This window comes from Dendrobium catenatum, unplaced genomic scaffold (assembly GCF_001605985.2).
Source record: "Dendrobium catenatum unplaced genomic scaffold, ASM160598v2 fragScaff_scaffold_1056, whole genome shotgun sequence".
NCBI classification, from domain to species: Eukaryota; Viridiplantae; Streptophyta; class Magnoliopsida; order Asparagales; family Orchidaceae; genus Dendrobium; species Dendrobium catenatum.
The window spans coordinates 2276438-2301779 of NW_021319518.1; the positions used below are offsets into that span (position 1 = coordinate 2276438).

At 36.5% G+C, this 25342-nt stretch overlaps 2 protein-coding genes across 2 annotated transcripts in view; both read right to left on the reverse strand.

Moving 5' to 3' along the window:
* Positions 1-332: 332 nt before the first annotated feature.
* Positions 333-10087, reverse strand: LOC110101822 (ABC transporter G family member 38-like). Its single transcript, XM_020829886.2, has 22 exons — positions 9690-10087; positions 7952-8161; positions 7761-7845; positions 7438-7597; positions 7255-7331; positions 7063-7116; positions 6868-6958; positions 5461-6044; positions 5052-5368; positions 4541-4701; positions 4290-4399; positions 3943-4093; positions 3673-3831; positions 3392-3570; positions 2945-3277; positions 2436-2726; positions 2278-2361; positions 1712-1845; positions 1389-1616; positions 1123-1294; positions 738-992; positions 333-602 (listed from the first exon to the last, which is right to left on the reverse strand). The coding sequence occupies exons 1-22, from the start codon at positions 10085-10087 to the stop codon at positions 333-335; spliced, it is 4503 nt and encodes a 1500-aa protein (XP_020685545.1).
* Positions 10088-14246: 4159 nt separating this feature from the next.
* Positions 14247-25342, reverse strand: part of LOC110101819 (aspartyl protease family protein At5g10770-like) — a 63327-nt gene continuing 52231 nt past the window's right edge. Inside the window, exon 3 of the mRNA XM_020829883.1 lies at positions 14247-14580. Within this exon, the coding sequence (XP_020685542.1) occupies positions 14247-14580 (334 nt within the window). The remainder of the gene's footprint in view (positions 14581-25342) is intronic.

Sequence of the window (25342 nt, forward strand, 5' to 3'; positions counted from 1 at the left end):
TGGAAAAATGCTACACAGCACTCGTTATATAGCCGAAAAGAAGTGGCTGTCCTCATTACTACGTTTATATCTTCCTTTAGTATGCTTCTAATGACTATTAACATGAAGAAAACAACCCATCAGTTTGATGGCGGCTTCTATTAACATGCAGTAATGGTTCCAATTTATCACTTTGTCAAAGTAGCAAAACTATTTGTAACGAGCTCAAAACCCTGAACGTGGATCTTTACCAACGGCCTAAAGCTCACCTCAGTAATCAGAAGAGATAAAACGGAATAAAATTTCTAGGAATTATTGTAATTACTGTTCAGGATTGCCATTAATCGTCCTCTCTACCTCTGCTGGAAATTCAAGGTTCGGATGCTGTAAGTGTATGTGAATGCGAACAAGACTGTGAAGCCGATTAGTACGGCAATCATGATGCCTATATAGTCATCTCTGTAGCCATAATGATTCATTACAATGTCTCTAATGGCCTGGTCCGCCTGACCTGGTACCTTAACCAATTCATACATGTCGCTGTATTGTGTCACAATAAGCCCGTATAATGTCCAAGCCACAGGACAGCACCAGTAGTACCAGACCCACCATTTTGGAATTAGCTGCAAATCCAAATGCCTTTTGTTAGATGATGAAATTCCATGCATCATATTAGTCTCTCTAGCATACAGTGAAAGCACTAGAAAATAAATCTCAAAACCGCTTCAGTTATTTAGCCTCTTAGGAGTTTTACTCACTGGTCTAGGGATGAAGAGCCCTGAGAATAGATTAAAGAAGAAAAAGAAGCATGAGGACAAGATGCCAGCGACTTGAATGTTTGGAGTCACTGCCACTGTCATCATTCCGTAGTATGTGAAGTAGAGGAAAGTGAGAAAGGAGATAATGAAGAACCACAAGAACTTTGTAACAGTCCACTCGAAGCTCATCATGGAGTACACCATAAGTGAATAATACGATGCCTGGAAAAACACGTACGGCACCTCAACAAATACCTGCATCCGACATAGAAAGCAAAATTTTTAATCAATATAAAGTAAATTATATTAATAGGAAAATGTGGAATCCTGGTCTCTTTAGATCTGATTGGCGCAAGATGAAATTATAGCGGTGAAGTAGAGATACCTGTGAAAGAGCATACGGTAGATCCGAGTACATGCCTGCAGCCTTCTCGCGATAGAAAACTGACCTCTCTGTTGTGATGGTTGGCTGCACGGTGGAGCAGTTGCCAAAGCCAACAAATATAACTGCAAGGTACATTGCTCCAATGACAACCGTAATATCAGTGGATTTTTCCCTGGGTCCAGGGAGAAAATTGTTAGCCCACTCATCAAGCATGTAAATTAAAGGCATCACTTATGGATGGTAGAATTTTAGTTGTCCTTGGATACCTCTGTTTGCCAATCTTCCAGAAAATGCTGCCAACAAGCAGAGCAGTGACGATAGTAACAAATACTCTGGTCAGGTTGTACTCCGGATTTCTCCAATATATTGACCAGTTCTTCCAAAGGCATATTTTGAACTGCCCAAAATTGGATTGGGGGAATGGAGTTGAGAAGTAAAGGTCACTTGTACCAGGAACTGGTTTGCTCAGCTCTCTAACCAATGCTGAGTTGCGCCTAGTAAGGCATGCAGATAGAATGTCAAATGGAGCAACTGTGGCATAAATCATAAATACTAAAGTACTAGAGTATTTTGTTGGCCCTTGACGTACATATGTAAACTTGAGGACTTGTATATCTCTGCAAAATCAATTTGCAATCTTGCCTCGGAGGAAATAGAACTTGCTTCCAGCATCCAATCTGCAGGGTTGCGTTCATTCTTTATCTTTTGAACTCCTGGAATTTCCTGTTAATGATTTTAGAATAACTATTAGATCAAAGAAATCATCGGTAATCACTAAGCAAAAAAAAACTATAGAGAGCATATAAAGTCGACACAACAAAATTGCTGGAGGACTAAATGTTTCCAATCATGTTATTTCATTCTGAAATTTCCATTTATCTTATTTTTTTTGGACTACCTCTTCAGTAATCTGCTCCCATAACATTTATTTTCTTTTTGCCATTTCAAAGCTGTTCACATGGTTTATTTATTGTTGAGAAATGACGCCTCATATATTCAATCACAACACATGGTCTTCCATTGTTGACTGAAATTCACACCTTAGGCACGAGGCATTTCAAACATAAATCCTAAACCTTAAACACTAATAAAGTGATGAACAATATTAAATAAGAGCTCAATTATCAAAATGAAGCTACCTATAGGAGCACAAACCTCAAAATAACTAATCAATTTCTGAGAATTCTGGCCCAACGGTCCATAGTAAATGACTTGCCCCCCTCTTTTCAATAGAAGCAGCTGTTTGAAGAAACTCTGTTCAGAGATTGAGACTTGAATAGAAATTTGTAGGTATATATATTAAGCCATATTACCTCATCAAATGACTCAAATATATCAATGCTCGGCTGATGGATGGTACAAACAACAGTTCTTCCCATGTCAACAGTGTTTCTTATTGTCCTCATCACAATAGCAGCCGCCCGTGCATCAAGACCTGATGTTGGTTCATCCATGAAGATGATTGAAGGATTAGCGACAAGCTCCACAGCTATAGTCAATCTCTTCCTTTGCTCTGTGGATAGACCAGAAATTCCTGGAAGCCCCACTAATGCATCCTTGAGGTTATCCAGCTCAACCAGATCGATCACTTCGTCAACAAATCTCTGAAGACAGATAAATCACTAGTTAATATTTGCTGCAACTCAGGCACCGCACTTCAACTTTTAATCATATTCCATCTGTAAGCAATTTGTATCAATTTCCCTTTCATAGTTTGTCTTTCAGCTTACTTGAAATAAGTAGTTGTCAAGGTTTTTTCACCAACCCAACCACTAACGATAGAAACTAGGCTTGGTGAAAGAGAGATAGAGGCTATACTCACCAATTTTTCTTCTTTGCTTACTTCGTTGCTAAGGCGCAATAATGCTGAGAAGATCAATGATTCTCGGATAGTAAGCTGAGGAGAGTGAATATCAAACTGTTCGCAGTATCCTGAAATTCTAGCAAATGTTGCTTGGTTCTTAGCATAACCTGAAATTCGAATATCTCCTTCAATGTAGCCGCCAGTTTTTCTGCCTGCCAAGACATCCATAAGAGTTGTTTTTCCAGCTCCACTCACTCCCATAAGGGCGGTAAGAATTCCAGGGCGAAATGCGCCAGTAACCCCTCTCAGCAATTGGAGCCTATCTTCAGTAATTCCTTGCTCTTTCATTTCCTATCAAACCAAAGTCTCTGATTATTTTTTATTTATTATGTAGTTACAATTGAATTTTCACTTCTTTTGATTAAAAATCCACATGCAAGTAATTAAGAAGAAGGAGAAGCTCACAGCAGGCGTGTCAACATAGTAGTTCACTTCATTGAAAGACATGACAAGGGGTGTAAAAGGGAGAACCATTCCTCTTGTAGAGATGGCTTTTTTGGCTTGATTCTTGTATGCTTCATAATCACGCCAATCAGGTGAAGCATCACTGTTACGAAAATTTGAATCTTGGACCATCATCTCAACTGCATGAGCAATAAATACCATGATGATCTCAGAAGATGATGAATAGTCTTTCTTGAAATTCTCTGTTTGAAAACTTCGTTTGTATATTATATAGAGCATACCCTTATTTCTCTTATCTTCTGATATAGACCGAGAAAAAGATTTTTTGGATGATAGCCCCACCCTTCTAATTCGTGGATAGTCTATTGCCTCAACTTCTCCATTTGCCTTGATCTCCACTGCCTTCTCTTCTGATATGACCGGATTTGGCTTGCCCCGAGCTATCATTAATTAACCCAAAAAAGAAACTTAAGTTTGAATGTCATTGGTAATTGGTAATGCCAATCATTCTTGTATGAAGCTCGTGGATCAATAAAATTGGAATGACTTACGATTTAAATACATGAGGGACAGGGTGAACATAACATTGAAGAAGACAGCATATAGTAAAAGAATGAAGGCTGACTTCCAATACCAGCTCTCATCAGTGGAGACATTGTTGTTCTCTAGGATTGCCACGCCCAATTTTCTGCCATCAGATGCCTGCCAGTTTTACTCAATATTAGCAGGAAGGTTTAGTTTATAGAATATATACTTGCATCAAATTGATTGAGCAAAACATGTCAATAAGCATAAGATATTTTATTTGCAGAGTTTGTCATTAACAACACAGCAGGAAGTAATTACATAATTATAATGTCCAAGTCAAAGAGTACAACTATATATAATTAATACTTACAAATTTGTCCATCCATCTAGGCGAAAACATCTCATTAATTGTTAGAGCAGTAAATGCATATGTTGTAGGTGAAATTTGGTAACCCCATTTCCACCATTTTGGTATCATCTCTGTGAAAAACATCATATAACCTTTTTGTTTAGAATCCTATAATTGTCTTTTAAGGTTCTTATGGAATATCATATTATCAACATAACATTATTAATTCCATTAAATTTACAGGATGTAATGCAGGTTGCAATGATTAGAACCTTTGGGTAGAATGAAGCCACTAACACTAAACATGTATAGCGTAAGGAGACATGCCAAAGTGTTCGCAGAAGTCAATTCTCTAGCTACTCCTGCTACAACCCGGAAAAGGCCTGCTGCCATCTGTTGAATGAGGAAGAATATAAGCCATTGCTTGAAGAATCTGCTCGGGAAAAATTGGAGTTAGAAAATTTTTCTAGTGATCGTAGTGAGATTACCCAATAGAAAATTTATATCTTGTAAGCTAGAAAACCAGCACTAAAGGAAATAAATAACATGAAATTTCTATACAGAAAAATTTTGAGAGAGTGAGAAAATAGTAAATCAGTGGAGCACAATGCATCGCCCCAATCTTGTGACACATTTTCTTAGCTATAAATCTAACTATATAACCCTAATCACGTTAGTAAACTTTAAGCTCAAATATATAAATTTAAGGAGGTTTGACAAACACCAGATTTAAGGATGAAACTTTTTGAGAAATATGTTTTGACGAATGGCTAGGAAACTTGCCTATCAGCTTCTGGAGCATATCCTGTAGTGAAGTATGTTACAATCACCCAAACAGCAGATTCCACAATAGATATGGGAATCCGAATAATGCAGTTTGGAATGCTGAAAATCCACGTTGGATAGAAGAGGAGTTCTCTTTGCTTGTAAAATACTGGAAGCCTCATGAGAGCAAGAGCTAGTTCAGCAAACCCATTGAACATGTTTACAATGACACTGTAGATGATTGCTCCAATGTAGACTGACCCATCAGTTTCATTTCTTGAATGCATGTTTGTCCTCAAGAAAACAGTTGAGGCCATCAATGCCAATACGGTGAGCTTCAAAAAGAGAAAAAAATCATAACATGCTGATTAAGAAAATATGATGTTATGCAGAGCACAACTGTTGGATTTGGTTAATTAGAGCAAACCTGGACTGTTTTGAAGATATAAACAAAGGAGTTCCTTTTGATCAAAAGCCATTCCTTTGAAATGGATGCATTAAGGAGCTCCTTAAATGGAACAGAGTGCTTAGTGAACACCAATGCTGCTCCATGACTCTTCTTCTTGTCAAAAGGAAATGAGAGCTTATTTTGCAAACTTCTGCCAACATGAAAGCGTTTGAAATGTCTAACAAATTCACCCGCAGAAATGTATCGATAAGGTTTATTCATTTCTGCCCAATATTGTTCCTGATCTTTCCTTGATGTAACCTCCTGCAAAAAGTCAGCAGCACCCTTCCTCTCAGGGCATTTAAACCCACAGCTCTCAAAGAATTCAAGGGCGTGTACTCGTGGACCATGGTAGACTATTTGACCCTCAGCTAGTAGGATGATGTCATCAAAAAGGTCAAATGTCTCAGGCGCTGGCTGGAGGAGAGACATAAGTATAGTGGCTTCTCCTAGGTGCACAATTTGTTGGAGGCACTTCACAACTTGATACGTTGTTGAGCTATCCAACCCAGTTGATATCTCATCCATGAATAATGTCTTTGTTGGCCCTATAATCATCTCACCTGCAAAATATTAATTTGTCCATTCATACTCAAATTATTTTCAAAAAGCATTAGTCATTCTTAAAAACATTTTAAAAAGCTATTTTCTTTTGTACTTTCAAAGTAAATAAGTTTGCCTTATCAGGAAACTATATGTTAGACTGGTCCACGGGACCGGTCCAGCCGGTCCGCACGGGACCAGCTATTCGCAAAAACGGCAGAGATCCGCCTCTGGCGGAGAACGAGCGGCCCGTTCGTCCCCGTAGAGCCGTTTAGGAAGTTTTTTTGAGCGTTTTGAGAGGGAAATTTGAATGTAGGGACTGTTTAGGGAATTCCTTTTGATTTGTATGCATTAAATAGATGTTTTTCCTAGGGTTTGGGCATCTTGAATTTGAGTTTTCTCTTTGAGATCTAGGCTTTGTTTTGGGCTCTTGGCTTCGCCGGAGACTTTGGAGAGTACGTTCTTCCTCTCGAATTGAAGAACAAATTGTATCTTTGCTATTTTATTCGTCTACTAATAAAATACTAGCCTTTGCTTGCGTTGGATCTCAGTTTTCTCGCGTTTCCTCACTGTTTTCCTGTGTAAAGCTGCTGTCCACGGCTGGAGACAACAGTTTTTCCCTCTTGTTCCGCTTCAGTTTTCGCTAGGAATTACTTGATTTCAAGTATTTCCTATCACTATACATGGGAGTTTGTTTATTGCATCTCCACACACCTCCTTCTTTGTGTATTTTTTTTTTAATTTAGCAACCTTTTCTAAATAGAGAAGTAAAATGAAATATTTAAATAATTTTTGTTCGTTGATTTTTATATAAAAATTATGATGATGAGCAGTTTTAAGTACCGGTAGTAAGGCGTTTCTTTTGTCCTCCAGATATTCCTCTCCTCATCTCATCACCAACAACAATATCAGAACAAATATCCAGTCCTAGAATCTGCAGTCCACCAATTGGCACAAAAAGCAATATTGATGTACTTTAATTCTAGGTTGTTGCAAGTATTAATGCCTGTGAAGCAAATGACTAGCTAGCTTACGTACCCTCAATGTGTAATCTGTTTGAAGATTGTTCTTCCCACCTCCAATAGAAGTGGCCTAAAACATAAACCATTATTATAGAAATCTATCTATCTATATATATATATATATCTACTTTCTCTGGGAAGCAAAAGAAATCTATGGTTTTATAGCATTTAAACAAAACCTAAATATGGCTTATTGAAATGTACATACCTTCATGAAAAGATCCACCTCAGGGTCAGGCAATATGCCCTCAGCCTTCTCCCTTCTAGTCAACTCACTGAGAAGTTCTGAAGATCAACAAAATACAAATATATATATGATGTTTCAGCAATTACCATGTTATTCATACAGAAAAATGTAGCTAGCTGTAACTTGCTGGTTTAAATATCATACCATTTCTATCTCCCACGCCTTGGCACTTGGAAGAGAAGTCAAGTGTCTCATACACAGTCATTTCACCAGCATGGACGTCATTCTGGCTAATGTATGCCGCTGTCTTTTGAGGGACAAACTCACTGAGCTTATATCCATTGTATGTTACCTCTCCTCCCATCTGCGTTATTATATTATTCTTTTTACAATAGTATTTGGGAATCATAAAATAATTTTTTTTATCTAAATAGCAATGAACCAAATGACTACTTCGATGATCAGTAGCACTTTGTTAACTATATATACATTTAATTATCTCATCAATCAACTAATTAAACACAAACCTCTAGAGATGAATCAGGCTTTCCTGCTAATGCTCGCAATAATGTAGTCTTTCCTGAAGATGGGGGCCCTAGGAGTAATGTCATTCTGCAAGAAAATAAATAAATGATTCCTCATACACTTAGATTGTCTCTCTCTATCTCCTCTCTCTTTTTTCTTTTGCTTTAAATATAAGATATATATATATGATTACTTTGATGATCTTATAATTCCGGAGATGTCTTTAAGGATGTTGAGAGTAGTCATTTGGGAAAATTTAATACCAAACAAACTCAAAATTGACTCAGCAATATTTATGGTGACATTAAGAAGCGTTGGCAATGCCCTTGTCCCCACGTGACATTTAGCCTCTACCGATAGATTTTCGAATCGGATCTCTACCGTTGGAAGATCGATACCGACCCTGCCCAAAAAAATGCAAATATATCATAAATAATAATTAGCACATTAATTCATTAAAGTAAGTTCGCGGATAATTTGTGCTTATGAAAAAAAAAATGATAAGGATGCATGATTCATGAAATATCATAAAAGATGATTAATTTAGACCTTAGTTTTTCTATTGTTTTATCATTAATTTTATACTTGACATTTTTATTTATTTACATTATGTCTGTAGTATTACCATATGTAATTAAGGGAATAATTTTTTAATCTAATATGATAATTGTTATGTTGATTACATGTAAATTCTCATAAATTTAATAATTGATAATTTTATGATTTAATATTATTTGTTAATCAATATTACATGACTTCATGTCATTAAAAGATAATAAAAATATCGTAATTAAATTATTCAAGTTTAGGATTTATATACGGTTTAGGCACAACCTGCTGTTGCAGCATTGAGAGAAATACAAATTTGGACTTTTCCTAAATGCTGGATTCTTCTTATTTAAAGAAAATGCAATTTGAATAAGTTAATTTAATTTGCTGGCCGGCATATGCAAACAAATATAACGAGTAAAAATTAAGCAATTCAAGATTTTGAAATAGTGGACATTAGAGCTTAATTAATTTTTTTTCAATATTGGTCTTTTGTTGTGGACAAAGGCTGGGTCTTTAGTTTATTGGTCATCACAAATGGCATGCAATTAGAAGATATCAAAGGCCTTCCATATCATTTATTAATCTTCAGTAAGGAAAAAGAAAAAAATGAAACTGTTTTTTCAATATAAAACTATCTATTATCTACAATCAGCTCAACACTTTTAAGAAATAAAAAAATCATGTCATTTTTTTTTCTAAAGTATTGAGAAACTCGCTAGCTACGAAATGTTCCTCTCTTCTAAAAAAGTCAGAAAAGATGCGAATGGGCCGGCATCTTCATGCCTGCCAAAAAATTCAAATATTTAAAAAATCTGATTAAAGTTTCCTTTGAGATCGATACTTTCTTTCGGCTCTTTAAAAAAATTTTTTAAAAGTAAAAAGATTTAAATTTTATGTTAAAAAATAATAAAAAATCATCCAAAACGACAACATACAAATTAAGACTTTTAAATAATACAGGCCTTTTGTAAAGTCAGTGTTAACATTAAGACATGAGGTGTTTTTTTTTTTGTGGCAGTATGATTCATTATAATTTTTGCTAAATAGCATAGAATTGAGCCTTTCCATAAAAGATGCTCTCAATCATACAAATTACATTTATAGGCCGTTTGATTGCAAGTAATATTAGTGTAAAGAAAGTAAATATAATATTTTTTATATTCTTAATGTTTGATTGAAGAAAAATAAATTAACCATGTTCAGTATGAAGTCTCATATAATATGTTTCTATGTTTTTTTTTTTTTTACTAAATCATACATATTTAGATATACTCCCCACTAAATCATTGAAAAATATAATCTTTGATTGATAAGTTTAATAAATTCTTTCCAAAAAAAGAAAGAGAGAAAGAAATAAAGTGATTAATAATATATATTACTTATCAATCCGATCTCGTAGCTTCTTAGGGAAGGTGTCAATATCCTCCTCCGCCTCCCTAAAGATCCTGGCGATGAACTCCTGACGCTCGGCCAAACCCAAATTCGCAACGTCCACCGCCTGGTACTTGTAATATGTTCTACTCCTCACATCTTGACAGCTTGCTTCGTAGCTATCGAGCGCCCGCCGGATGAAGCCAGTTCGCAGCCGATCATATGTGGACAGCTTCTCCAAGGCCGCCCATCGCAGAGCCTCTTCCTCCATAGCTCTCGTCTCACTCGCCCTCGAACGCGAGAACACCCCATCGAAACTCGCCGAAGGCATTCCCATCATATGAGAAGCCTTCTGGCTTACGCTCATGCTCTGGCTCCCGCTCCAACTATAATCCACGCTATTCATCTCTCTACCTATTCTCGATTTCACAAGCTGGCTGCTTAATTACCTCGCTCTCTGGCTTGCCTTCACAATTATTTCTATTACTCCCTCCTCAACTTATTGATCTCTTCGTCCTTCTCGTTGCTATTGCTTATTCTTCTCTAACACGTACAGGAGGGGAGGTATGTACATATGATGATCGTCTTTATATATATATACACACCATCTCATCAAGTGGAGAGGTGCTCAGTCTACGTACGCTCGATCGATCGGGACAAAATATCTTCTCCTCTTATACATGCATAGGCGCATTCAATTAATACATCCCGTGGTTCTCCTACAAAATAAAAAACCCTCTTCATGCAATTTAACGCTATCGTTTTGTTGGTTTTGTTCACCAGGCTTTTCCAGGAATCTTTACTCCAAATGTCCATACGATATTAATTAAGGCAATAATTTAATAAAATATAAAATAGAAGATATGTAGCAAGCAACCTAAGCTGTGTGCGCCAAGTGTTGATTCTGGGTCGGTAAGCCAATATATATAACAAATAATATTTGATCATGGTAAATTCTCTCTGGATAAAGTAGTTTAATTTTGAAGAGTTGCCATTATCGTTTACATTGTCATCAGTGTTGTTATTGCATGTAGAGTAATTGTATTATTGATCTAAGCGCGCGTGTGAAGAAATAATCAATCTATTTTATTTTATTAAATTGAGAGTTCTTCAATGTAAAATAGAAATTTTACTCTTTTCACCATCGAATGTTATTAGAATACTAAATTATATAAATTTCTAACACTAAAAAAGTGATCTTGTGCCAACCCAATTTTTTAAATTTAGGTGGGATTTTTAAAAAGTCTGACACATGGCTCATAAGCCAGCTCGAGCTCGTTTACAGTGAGATGAGCTCGAGTTCGAGCTTGCTTTCCACTAATGAGCCGAGCTCGATAAGGGTCAAAACTCGACTTGTTTACACCCTATGCAACAAGTGGGGATTTGAACCAAGCAACATATATGTCTAACTGATGTTTGGTGCGGTATGTCCAACGACAACCAAGAATAAATGCATTAGGAGAAAAAGGAACTAGAACCATGCCCCTAGTTTTTGTAAAGCAAAGAATTCGAGTGCCATAGCCTTTTTCCATTCAATGTGTTTGATAGCCTTAGAGTAAGTGGTTGGGTCTGATGAAATGACATGTGGAGTTTGGTGATGGAGGAGATTGAGCCAGTTTGTTGGTTTTAAAGAGCTTGTTTGAAGGAGGGTAATCATTGGGTGGTGAAGGACTAAAGGATCTGCAGGTAGGTTAAGTGATGGAGAGATCAAAGTTGTGGTGGGTATTTGATTGGATATGGCTGACTGGGCCGGGGTAGAGGATGATCAGCTGAGACTATATGGATCTTGGAGAGAATTGGAGGTTTGATTAGTTGTGGGGTTTGTGGAATTCTTTATGGTGGTGTAGGAACAAGGAGATGATGAGATGGGTTTGAGGTAGAGATCGAGAGCTTCTAGTGGAGAGGATTTGGTGAAAGAAAAAGAGTTTTCTATAGATGTGACATGTCTTGAAATGTAGACATGATTTGTGGACGGGTCTAGGCATTTATAGCCCTTGTAAGATTCCAAGTCATGAAGACACATGATTTGGAGTGGGTGCAAGTTTGTGTCGAAAAGGGGAAGGGATCAAAGGGAAACATTCACAACTTAATGTGCGAAGATGAGAATAAGAAGGTGGAGTGTTGTATAGGAGTTGAACACTACAGGAAATTCAGCTGTTACCGGCGGCCTAGACTGGCGGTTGTTTAGCTGCTGGTAATAACGGCGATTTTAACCGGTGGTTTGGCCGCCGGTTAATACCTGCGGCCTAACTGGCGGTTATTTAAGAATATGTCGCTGGAACTAGCGGCGGTCATGAAACTGCCAGATTAATCGTCGAACTTAAATATTTTCGGCAGCATACCGGCGGCGACAACCGCCGGTGTTAAGTGGTCGCCGCCGGAAAACTGTCGGTAAAAGCCCTAAAATGAACCAGCCCGAGCCTCCCATTTCATTTCTTTTCTTCCCTTCTCTCTCTTCGCCTGTGCTCCGTCGTCGCCTCCGCCCGCCTCTCGCTCGACCGAGCAGCTTGACAACCACCGACGACTCCACACCGGCCGCCGTCCCCACACCGACCGCCCTCGAGCTCTCACTGCAAGACCACCGTCGAACTCCCACAAACACACCACCGACGAACACACCGTGCTCCCTAGATAGGTGATCTTTTTTTATATGCTTTTTGGTTATTATATGCTCTCACTAGACATTTGCAAGAGGTTGTACTCTATTGTATGCTTTTTGGTGATTATATTCTTCTTGTTGATAAGACTAGAGAGGGAGTTGAAGGTAAACTTGAATTATGGAGGTCAACCTTAGAGTCTAAATGCTTTCGTTTAAGTAGATCTAAAATTGAATATATTAAGTGTAATTGTAGATATATATATATATATATATATATTATTTTAGTAGCAATAGACCTAGTGAGGGGATTGTGACTTTGGGCGATTAAGTCATTAATAAGATACACATTTTAGATATCTTGGATCTTTTGTTCAGAGTGATGGTGAAATAGAAAGCCAGATATCATCAGCACAATTCAACTTTGATGGTTGAAATGAAGGAATGAATCGTGCTTGTTATTGTGTGATAGAATAGTCCCCCTCAAACTTTAGTTAAAATTCTATAAGATGGTGGCGAGAAATGCAATGCTTTATGGTGCCGAATCGTGGTCAATAAATTAAAGATAATGATGAGTGGATTAACCCTTAGAGATAGGATACGAAGTGAGCTTATACGTGATAAGGTTGGAGTAGGTCCACTGGAAGATAAGATTATAGATAGTCGCTTTACATGGTTTTGTCACATTAAACGGAGGCCTTTTGATGACCCAGTAAGGAAAGTTGAGGTATTAGATTTGACTTATGTTAATAAAGGTAGAGGTAGACAATGCATTCCTATTCAAGTAAAGTATACTTGTTTTAAGGTATAGCATGTACACTTGTTATGTTTTACACATGTGCTTTAATAAATATTTTCATAACTATATAGGGGGACGTTTGCTGGTGGATCTGTTCATATTGTGGGGGTTTAGAAAGCGCTCTTCATATTGGTGGATTTGTTCTTCATATGGAACATAGACGACAACTGGTAAGAGTTTTAAATTAGTTTATTAAATATATCTATGTTATTATAACTATATCTTATATTTTCAGAAAGAGTACATTGGTCAGGAGACAACACCGCTGGAGCTGCATATAAGAACTCATTAACATCAAGCTGATCATCAGTGGGTTGATGAAAAGGCTAAGAAGGCTCACGTGAGTATAATTTTTCGGATTTTGGGAATATAAATTTATTTTAATAAAACTAACTAATTGTAATATCAATAAATTTTATGGATTTATTATTGCAGGATGATTTTATACGAGCACGGGCAAGTCAGCAGTCCAATGGTGAGGGATCATCTTCAGAATCAACCCAGATTTTTGAGTATCATACATGGTCAGATGTTGTTGGAGGAAGACAGAGGGGGAGGGTATATGACATGGGATCGCAAGGATATGCGTATGAGGGCAGTTCATCCACCTCAGCATTTTATGATCCAAGTGGAGCTGAAAAAACTGTAAGTGCAACGCTGATTAGAGGATAGAAGAAATGAGAAAGGTTCAAAATAAAATGCAAGCAGAACTGCAATCCTACATAGATGAAAGCCAAAGGAAGAAAGAGCAAGAGACACAGCAGCCACATGCAACTCCAGACAACGAGGATACAAATAAGGATTAGCACTTTTTTATGTTTGATGAACTTATGATGATATGATTGTAAAGTTATTTGGTTAAACTTAGAACTTGTGAATTTGGTTGAACATGTGAACTTTGGTTACATTTATTATTTTGTTTGGTTTTACTTATATATATAGTTATGATAATTGATTGAATATAGTGGCGTGTTGCCCAAAATTATTGTTATTGCTTGCTTTTTGTACATGTTTAGACTCTAGGGTTAACCTCCCTCAAATAGAGGGGAGGTTGTCAATTTCTTTTTCAGATGCTATAGGTATCCGGCGGCCAACCGACGGTTTGGCCGTCAGAAATGACGATACCGGGCGGCTGATTGACGTCGCCGAAAATCTCTTTAAACCGCCAGTTTACCGATGCTTGCCGGTGGGTGTCCGGCGATACACCAGCTGCTTACACCGTCGGACATGCCGTCGGTTCGGACCGCCAGGTAACCGCCGATATTTTACTAGCAATTTACCGATGCTGGCTGGCGGTTCTTCGGCGACACGCCGGTGGCTACAACCGCCGGCAATTCTGTCGGCATGTACCTCCAAGTAGTCGCCGGTATGGTTGCCGGTGGTTGGACAGCCGGAAAGCCGCCAATAATAACTCTCGTGATAACCGACGGCAAGCGCCGTCGGAGAAATAGACCACCCAAAAAAAACCGCCGGCAACGATTTCCGACGCCATTTTTTCCGGCAGCTTATAAACCGTCAAAAAGACGCCGATTTTTTTTTTAAATCGCCGATAAAACAAGGTAAACCGCCGATAAGAACTGCATTTCCTGTAGTGGAAATTGTGATTGATTTTGAGTTATTGGAGAGGTAATCTGTTTATTAAATTGGCACATGTTAGGACAACTTCAAGCTAGTACATGTATGAAACGGAAGCGATTTGAAGTAATGTTCGGGTTGTGTCTAGAATGTGCTTGTGTTTTCTTTTAGCCAGACCAATCTGTTCAGGGGTATAGGGATAAGAAATCTGATGGTGAATGCCATGTTGTTTGAAGAATCGAGATATTTGATTATTTAGGTATTATTTGCCTCCATATGTGCATAAAAAATTGATTTTATGAGAGGTTTGATGTTCAATTTGAGATTTGAAATTGATAAATAAGTTGGTAACATTCAATTTGTAATGCATTGGAAATATCCATATAAAACAAGAGAAATTATCGATAAATATCACATAATATATGTATCCTTGATTAGAAGGAATTAGGGAAGATCCTCATACATCCGAATGAATTATAGCTAATGGTTTAAGTTGATGATTAGAAGAGTTTTCCAACACTAATTTATGACCTTTATGTTGCGGATCTATGGCTTATGATTTTGATGATAGCAAACATGCTTTTTCTCTATGACTTCTTTCTACTAACATTTCAGGTCCACACGATCAGACTGCAATTTGAAACCAGTACCAGCTTAAGATTGGGTAGACTAGGTCTGAGTCAGATTGTAATCTTTTTTCCTTTCTTAAGTCTATTGTTTTTGGTATGGGACCAGTTGGTTTGTAACTTGGAAGATCTCCTGTTGTTCCCTATAAGATTTCTATTTTTTGTAATATCGGCCGGGACGATATGTCCAAAATCAGAAACCCTAATTAGGGCATCCTCATTAAGGCACCCGTCAACAGATCGGCCTGGACGATACCTGTATCGGCCAGGACGATCGGCTCAATTCAGAAAAAATCAACCGCCATAATCAATTTTGGAATTCTTTATTTTAGGAAATCGGCCATGATGATATTATTGTCATCCAGGACGATCTAAATCAATTATGCCTAAATTGATCTGGTATCTTTGGAAAGCATTAATGGTTGATTGATACGATCACATTGTTTGGGACGATCACATGATCGGCCAGGACGATGGCCTGGACGATCTACATCGGACAGGTTGTATTCAGGGCGATGATCAGGACGATTGAAATCGATTTTAAACTAATAGGCCAGGACGATCGTGAGATCGGCCTGGACGATGTAACCAATTTTCTTCTGATCGTCCCAAATCGTCCCAGGCTGATGAGCTGAATTTGTACTGATCGACCAGGACGATATACCTATCATCCTGGACGATAATGTCGGCAACTTGCATTAATGAGCTCATTTTGAGATCTTCTATTTAAGCTTGGCATGACACTTTGTAAGTGTCTTTGGAAGCCATTGTAGCTTCGTTCTTGTGGGGGAAACTTGAAGAGAGAGCTTGAAAGGGAGAGAGGAAAGGGTGGAGTTTGAGAGGGAGAAGATCCTTTGAGGGGGAGGAACTCAAGGGAGTGTATTGGGGGATCCACACGGTTGCTCCGGCAAACTCGCACCTTAGTACCATCGGATTCAAGGATTGTCTCGAGGTAAGTTCACCAAAGAAGAAGATCTCTTTGGTGTCAAAGGACCCGGCGACTCCGCCGCACCGGGGAAGGTGGAAGTGATTTTGTAAGGGCTTCTCCGCCTAGCTGTGGGGGCTAAAGGAGAGACACTTTTGTAGTGCAACACTTGGAGGGTGCCTCCAAGGAGTGGACGTAGGTCAAGGTTTTACCGAACTACTATAAATTTGGTGTGTTCTTTTCTTATTATCGCTTCCGCATTTATTTTTTCTTCCGCACTTTGTTTGTGGTGATTTTGGTTAGAGTTTTATCTTTGGTTTTAAAGTTTTTCAAATCACCTCTCTCTTTTAATTAGCTTTGGGCCAGTTCTATAGGGCTTAACATCCCTAACGAACTTTCACTTTAGATGTCTCACAAGAAATGCAAGCATATAAGAAACCAAGTATTTTGAGTTCCGGGTTAAGAATGGAGTTGATGGCAGTAACATGGTGATGAGGATGGCCGAGATGGTTATGCTAGAGGATTGCTTGTGAGAAGATGGAAGTGAAGATGGAGTTGTGAGTAGCTGATGAGGGGTTGGAGAGGGCATACAATCCATCACTACAAGGCCTGGTGAGTATGATCTAATTTGTTTGCATATCCTTGAAGAAAAAAGCAGAGGAATTAAAAGTAATAGAGATGTTATTGTCATTAGTTAGATTTGAAATGTAAAAAAGATTATGTGTGATAACAGGTATATGAAGAATCAAAGATAGTTTAAGCTTATGAAGTGGGGTTAGGAATAATCTGTCGCCGGAGTTTGCAATGGGAACAGAGGTACCATCACTAATAATAATGCCATCTATTCCTTGATAGGGATAGGAATGTGATAGGTTGTTGAGTGAATTTGTGAGATGGGATGATGCTTATTTTGTAATTAACTATAAAATTATGAATATTTATTTTTATTGGTGTATGCACCTGGCCATATGCTCATTTTGCAATTTTTTTAAAAATATTTTACAAGTCTTTAGTTTATTTTTTTGTATCAATTGCATGATGATAATAAAGAAACTTAACCAAAAAAGATAAGTGGAAAGAATAATTTTGATTTTTCATTATCGTGCATACATGTATTTATACTTTTCCTATACTAAACATGTGGCTGACATTAATCTTGATAGTTGAAAACACTTGGCTATCAATGCATGCACGAGTAATGAATCCAGCTGTTGTCTGGGCAGCTGCGATCATTCTGGATGTTTGCTGTCTATATAGCTAGCTAGCTTCATTCTGTTAGACTGTGGCTAATTCATTCTTTCTTTTCATTCCCCCTCAAGCTTAGGGTTTCTGGGAAACACTAAGCTTGGCGCGAAGAAGATGAAATCTTAATGTTGAAAGCAGTTTTGTGAGTATGTCTGCAGCCTGTTCTTGAGTGCTGATCTGCTTAATCTGAATGATGTTCATATGTATTTGATGTTGAATGAAATAATGATCTATCTCTACATGTTTTATCCTGGCATAAAATACCAGATTATTGGCTTGCGATATGGTAGAGTTGTTGTCACAGTGAAGAATCATCGGCTGTGATGTAGGTATGTTGAAATTTAGTAGCAGTTGTCATAGCCAAATGATGTCCGTGATAGCCATGGCTAAAGCCCTGTATTCTGCTTCCGTAGATGATCTTGCTACGGTATGTTTCTTCTTAACACTCCATGAGACTAGTGTATTGCCTAAGAAAGAGCAATATTCAGTCATTGACTTTCTTGTTTCTGTGTCACTTGCCCAATCTGCGTCAGAGTATGATTGTAGTTGTAGCTGACCCAAAAAATGTGGATTCCATAGTTGATTGTTCCTTTGATGTACTAGAGTAATCTTTTGAGCAGGTATGCATGATATGGATTTGGGTCGTGCATGTTTTGACATAGTAGATTGACATGATATACAATGTCTGGTCTGGTTATTGTGAGGTATTGTAAGTAGCCAGTGAGTTGTTAGTATGTATAATGGTCTGTGAGAATAGGATCTAGATTTATTTTTGATGGTGGCTTTGTGCATGAGGGATTGGATATGGATTTACATAGGTTGAGCCTTGGTATATTGAGAATAGACATGGCATATTGGGTTGGAATTGGGTGGTGGGTGTGAGAAGGAAGGGATTGTCAGTTGTGATGGTGGGTTGTATGATGGTTTATTTGGTATCATTGAATCGGAATGTTGTCTCATCGAAGACAACATGTTTGGAAATTGTAATCTGGTTTGTTTTTGTGTTAAGACATTTGTATCCTTTGTGATAGGTAGAGTATTCGAGAAAAATGGATAGATTGGCTCTTGGGGCAAGCTTATGTCTGTGTTGTGGAGGTATCCTAGGAAAACAAGCACAACCAAATGTTTTTATGTGGGAGTAATCAGGTTCCTTTTTATATAGAAACTATAGAGAAGATTTGTTGTGATTTGTGTGAGTTGGGATCGAGTCTATATATGAGGTAAGAAGCAGTGAGTACTTCCTCTGGCCAATGAAAATATGGTACAGAAGCTGTCTTTAACAACGTTCTTGTTATTTCAATGAGATGTCTGTGTTTTCTTTCAGCAACTCCATTTTGTTCTGGTGTATATGAGTATGATATCTGTTGGATAATGTCGTGGTTTCTCAAGTAGTTTCGCAACACTTTGTTTATGTACTCTGTTCCTCCATCTGACCAAAACTATTTTATTTTGTAGGGAAGCTATTTTTCAATCATATTTTGGAAAGTAATGAAGATAGAGGGAACTTCATATTTGCAAACCATAGGAAATATCCATACAAATCGAGAATAGCCATCTATGAAGATTACATAATATCATAATCCTTGTGTTGAGGTGAATGGAGCTGGACTGCTTACATCATAGTGGATTATTTTAAGTGGTGTTTTAGATCTAGATCCAAATATAGGAAACTGAAGTTTGTGACTTTTGGTTTCTTTACAAGCATAGCATAAAGTGTGAAGTGTGGGTATGTTGAGTTGTGTGTTTGAGTTGGAGATAATGGCCATGGTTCTGGAATGTGGATGACCAAGTCTATTATGCCAGAGAATGACGGCTTGGTGTTTATTTTGAGCTGGCAAAGCTTTTTATTGGTAAATCTTGGTATGGGCTGTGATGGGATAGAGTCCTTTACGACTAGGACCCTGAAGCAAAGTTTTATTTGTCTTGATGTCCTTCACAGTAAAACCATGAGTGCCAAAAATAATGGAAATGTTGTTGTCATTGGTAAGGTGATATGTGGAAAGTAAATTATGAGAGAGATTGGGGATATGGAGTATTTGAGGTAAGTAAAGCTTAATATTGGGTGTTGGTAAAATCCCAGCTCCAGTATGTGCTATGGGCATGGTACTTCCATCTCCGATGAGTATGTTTTCTGTTTCATTATATTGTTTTGGTTCACTAAATGTGAGATTGTTGATGTCATTAGCTAGGTGTGAAGCTACTCAAGAATCCAAGTACTAATCTGGGTTGGTATAATCATTTGTGGCAATGAAAGCTGCATTTGACTGTACTGAGAGGGTGTGTAATTTATGTTGAATCAATGCCAACAATTTGCTGCCATGTGACCCTTCTTTTACATATATGGCATATTATAACAGGCTGAGTGGAATTATTGCTGCTATTGTTTCTGGTATTATATTGTATAAATCTTCCTCGCCCTCTTCTTCCTCTACCTCTTATAAAGTATAAAGCTATTTTTTGGTCTGGAAAGTTTTGTTGTCTGGCTACTTCTGCATTGAGATTTATCTCTTCACTGATTAGAAAAGCATATAGATCATCAAGGCTTATTGGTTGTACCATTATTTGAATTATGCTTTTAAATGATTGATATGCAGGTGGCAGACCATTGAGTGTATAAAGAATAATATCTTCTTTATCTATAATGGCCCCTGCTGCAGCTATTTTGTTTGCCAAGGTTTTGACTTCATTTGGATATTTTGACATTGTATGTTATTTCATTGAAACATTATGCAACTCATTTTTGAGTTGAATTACACAGGATCTATTAGAGGACTGTAATCTTCTTAACTGTACTCCAAATGTCAGTAGATGAATCTAAATGTAGTACATAGGGTAGAATAGCTGGAGTTATAGTAGAACAAAGAGCTGCTGCAAGATTCTAATCAATCAGAATCCATTCAGTGTATTTAGAATTGTTAACTGTTTCACCATTAGCTGTTGATTGAAGACGGGAGAGTGGGATTATATTCGGATCTATGAAATTTACAAAACCATTTGCTCTGAGGAGTTTGAAAACTTGAAATCTCCATATGTAGTAGCTTTTATTGGATAGTTGGGTGGGAACTATGGTTTTGATGTTTGCTATAACAAACTTTAAAGATGCAGGTATTGTGCAGTTGCTGTTTGAAGAATTTGGTGATGGATCTCCTACTTGGGAAGATTCAGATTGAGCCATTGAAGATAGAATTCTTTTACCTTCTTTGGATCTCCTCAGTCGTTGCTGAGCATTTGCTCTGATACCATAAAGAAAATTAATCACAGGAGATAACTGGAAAGAATAATTTGTTTTCTTGATTTCTCATTATCGTGTATACATGTATTTATACTTTTCCTATATAAAACACGTGGATGGCATTAATCTTGATAGTTGAAAACACTTGGCTATCAATGCGTGCACGTGTAATGAATCCGGCTTTTATCTGGAAGGCTGCGATCATTCTGGGTGTCTGCTGCCTATATAGTTAGTTGGCTTTGTTTTGTTAGAATGCGGCTAATTCCTTCTTCCTTTTCAGATAATGAGTTAATTTGAAATCAAAAGGAATCCAAAAGTCATATGTTCGCCACTTCTCTCTCTCATAATTTTAAAAAAATTTAAAAGGGTAAACTAATCCAACCCAAATGATCCAAAAATATTTCTACATTAACATTTTGTCTCTCTCTCTCTCATAATGCATGGTTTTTGATATTCTTTTCTTCCTGCCAAGCTTGGATAGCGTGACCTAAGAGATTAATGGCTGCAGTATTTTTCCTCTTGCTTGAGTGTAGAGCATAACTCACCGCCTTCTACTGAACTTATATTAATTTTATAAATCAAAATCAACTTTAATTTTAATAAGGAAAAAATTATTTTAAAATATTCTAATAATATTTATATTAAGATAGATTTTTAATTTTTTTCCAAAGTAATATTTAAAAAGTTTAGTTTGGTCTCCAATTAATAGGCCTATCCAAATTTGTAAAAATTTTAAAATATGGGGTTAACACTGTAATTTCTCCTTTAATTTTTGTAAAGAATTCTACTGATTTTAGACTTGTAGAAAATGCGCGATAGCAGGAATATGAAGAATCAGAGATAGTTTAAGCTTATGAAATGGGGTTAGGAACAGTATGTCGCCAGATTTTGCAATGGGAATAGAGGTACCATCACCAATAGTAATGCCATCTATTCCTTGATAGGGAGAGGAATGCGATAGGTTGTTAAGTAAATTTGTGAGGTGGGACGATGCACCCTAGTTAAGGAACCAATTCATAGAGTGAGAGTCAGATGCAGCAACCAGAGCTTTGTTTTGTGGGTAAGCTGGATTAGGAACATTGTTAATGTTTAGTCTGTGCAACATATGGATGTTGATGACCTTTATTGTGAAAAATCTTGCTTGTTGAATGAGAATATGAGTTCGATTTGAGAATTTACTGAAGGTTCCCCATCTTGAGAGGTAGTTGGCTGTGCCATAAGGTTTTCCTGCTTCACGTCTGCTCTGATACCATGAAGAAACTTTACTCCTAAGTAAACGTAAGATAGAAAACGAACGATAATAGAGGAAACGAAATAAGAATATAGGACAAATGATATACAATAGAATGCTTTTCATTTCCCTTTGCTAAAGCATTACACTAATTATATAGAGGTACAACTCAAGTGGCTTTAGACGTGTATGGATAATGTAAATATGTTTGTTATGGATTAGTGGTTGAGATCAATATATACATGATGATTTGTTAGGTTGTTACAGTTGTGGCTTTATTAGAAGCTATATATGACACACAACTCACACTATCAAATGATTATAAAATTCCAGCATACAAGTGAAAAGAGACAGCACATAAGCTTCCGTAAATTATGAGACATATTACATTTATATATACTTGTCTCCTGATTAATTCTTTATTAATTTAATGGTTCATACCTTATTGAATCATCATTATGAGAGTCAACATGTAGCTTGCACGCTCCATATGATGTGCAAAACCAGTAACTATAGATTTGAAATCCCCACTGATAAAAATTAACCCTTACTTCATATGGTATTAATTATGCTTCATTTTTATATTTAGAACAGTGACATCTAAACACTCTTAGATAGAAAAAGTAATAGTTGAGAAGCTTTGTTAACAAAATATTCAACTCCTTTGAAAAATTCATAAATTAATCGTTTTTATCAAAATAATAATTTATTATAAATCCATGATCGTTCACTTTAGATATCCAAAAATTAAATTTATTTAAGAGATAATTTTATCACACATTAATTAGTAAGAAATAGAAATATGAATGGTTCATATTTAGAAAAAATAATTGTTCTATCGCATATTAAACTCAACAATTTAACTGAAAAATAATCCTAAGCCCATTCTTGGTAGGTGACAGAAGTTTCAAAGATCATAATTAGTTTATATTAACCACTGTAAAATTAATTAATATTTATTTTTATTGGTGTCTGCACCTGGTCATATGCTCATTTTGCAATTTTTTTAAAAAAATATTTTACAAGTGTTCAATTTATTTTTTGGTACCATTTGCATGATGATAATGAGTTAATTTGAAATCAAAAGGAATCTAAAAGTCATAAGTTGGCCACTTTTCTCTCTCATATTTTTTAAAAATTTTAGAAGGGTAAAGTAATCCAACCCAAATGATCCAAAAATATTTCTACATTAACATTTTGTGTCTCTCATAATGGTTTTTGATATTCTTTTCTTCCTGGACTTGGATTGCGTAACCTAAGAGTTTAATGGCTGCAGTATTTTTCCCTTGCTTGAGTGCAGAGCAAAACTCACCGCCTCCGACTGAACTTATATTAAATTTATAAATCAAAATCAACTTTAATTTTAATAAGAAAAAAATCAGGTTAAAATATTCTAATAATATTTATATTAAGATAGATTTTTAATTTGCTTCCAAAGTAATATTTAAAAAGCTTAGTTTGATCTCCAATTAATGGGCCTATCCAGATTTCTAAATTTTTTTAAAATATGGGGTTAAAACAGTAATTTCTCCTTTCATTTCTGTAAAGAATTCTACTGATTTTAAACTTGTAGAAAATGCTACATTGTCAAAGTTTTAGGCACGAAAAATTCTTGGCAGCTAATTTGGCAGTTTTTAAAACTGCTAGCATTTTAATTATCTTGCTGCTGATGCCTAATAATATTAAAATGAAAGCTGTATTACGCTAAATGAGAGAATCCAGACAAACAAGAAGAAAAGGAACCCATGCTGACAATGGGGATTAGGAGTGTAAATAAGCCGAGCCAACTCAAGTTTGACTCATTAACAAGCTCATGAACCGTGCTTAAACTCGAGCTCACAAGCCGACTCGAATCATAATTAATATTTTATAAATATATTTTTTAATATTAAATTTGAATATTTAAATAATAATAATAATAATATGTGATAATAGCTGCAGCGTTTTTTTTTTTTAATCCCGCCTCAATCTTTAAAAATCCTGTCAGCATTGTTAATAATTCTAATCTTTTCATCTCTCTAATCAATGTCTCCTCAAATACAATCATACTGACTGCTATATTAACAGAGACTTCCTACTCAAAGAATCAACTATCAAACTAGTCTTACCAGGCTGATAAATAATGCTAAGCTCATAATCCTGGATCAACTCTAACTATATTCTCTATCTCAAATTTAGCTCCCTCTGAGTGAAGATGTACTTCAAGCTCTACCGATCAATATAAATCTCAAATCTCACTCTATAAAAAATAATGTATCTAAATCTTCAAAGCAAATATAATCGCCGCTAACTCTAAATCATGAACTGAGTAATTCGAAGAAAATACATTTATAATATTGCCGCAATAAACACCCCAATCTTGTTAGAGAAACAATACCAAACACCTGGAACTTGTCCACACTAGACTGAATGGCCAAAATGGGGCCTTTTACTTGGTAATATTTCAGCTTTTGAAAATTGTCTCACATTCAGTATCCAATTAAACTGCATAGTCTTCTAAGTCAATCTTGTCAACGGAATTATGGTATGTGAAAAGCCTTTGACAAAACTCCTATAATTCCCAAATTAAACAACCCCAAAAAATTTATGTTCCTTTGATAGGAAGTTGGCCTTTGCCAACCCACCATCGCCTGCACCTTTTAGGGTTCCACATATATCCCTTTACCATTAACCATAAATCCTAGAAATGCAACTAACTTAATTCAACCAAAACATACACTTTGAGATCTTAGCATACAGTTGATGCTGCCTCAACATCTATAATGTTGTTAAGAAGAAATTATGTTAATATTTCTTGCATTAAAATCTAGTGAAAATATGTTTTTTTTTTGTTAATGTTGTGCGTAAAAATCTCAAGAAAAAGCTTTACAAATGCAAACTCTGCTTAAGCACAACAGCACCCAGAAACCTCACGTCGTAGTGCTTTCAATGACCTATTGTCATGATAGAGTACTGCTATGTTCAACATTATGTCATTTTACACTTTAATTCAGCAACCCAATGTCACTTCATCAAGCGCCACATCGCTATTAGTGCCTCAACACCATATATAGAACATTGTTGTGCTTTGTACTTTATCATTTTTGTAAATAATTCAATGCCCTAGCGTTGATACTTGGAGCACTACAACGCCAAATTGCCTACACAAGCATCGCGACACCAAATCTCCTACAACGACACATTATAAAAGTTTGAGCAATTCACTGTTAAAGTGTTGCACCAATTTAGGCCAATGCCATGGCGAAGTCAAGCTTAGAGTGCCGAGGTGCTAGTTAATTTATTTAATGTCATGGCGCAACTATTTTGAGCACTGGGGTACCTGAGTCAATTTATGTGTAATAAGTATAATATTTTTTTTCTTTTCACATCATTTGTAGTGAGAGGCATAGGGAAGCATCAGAAGTGGCTGCATCAGACTCCAAGGAAGAAGAA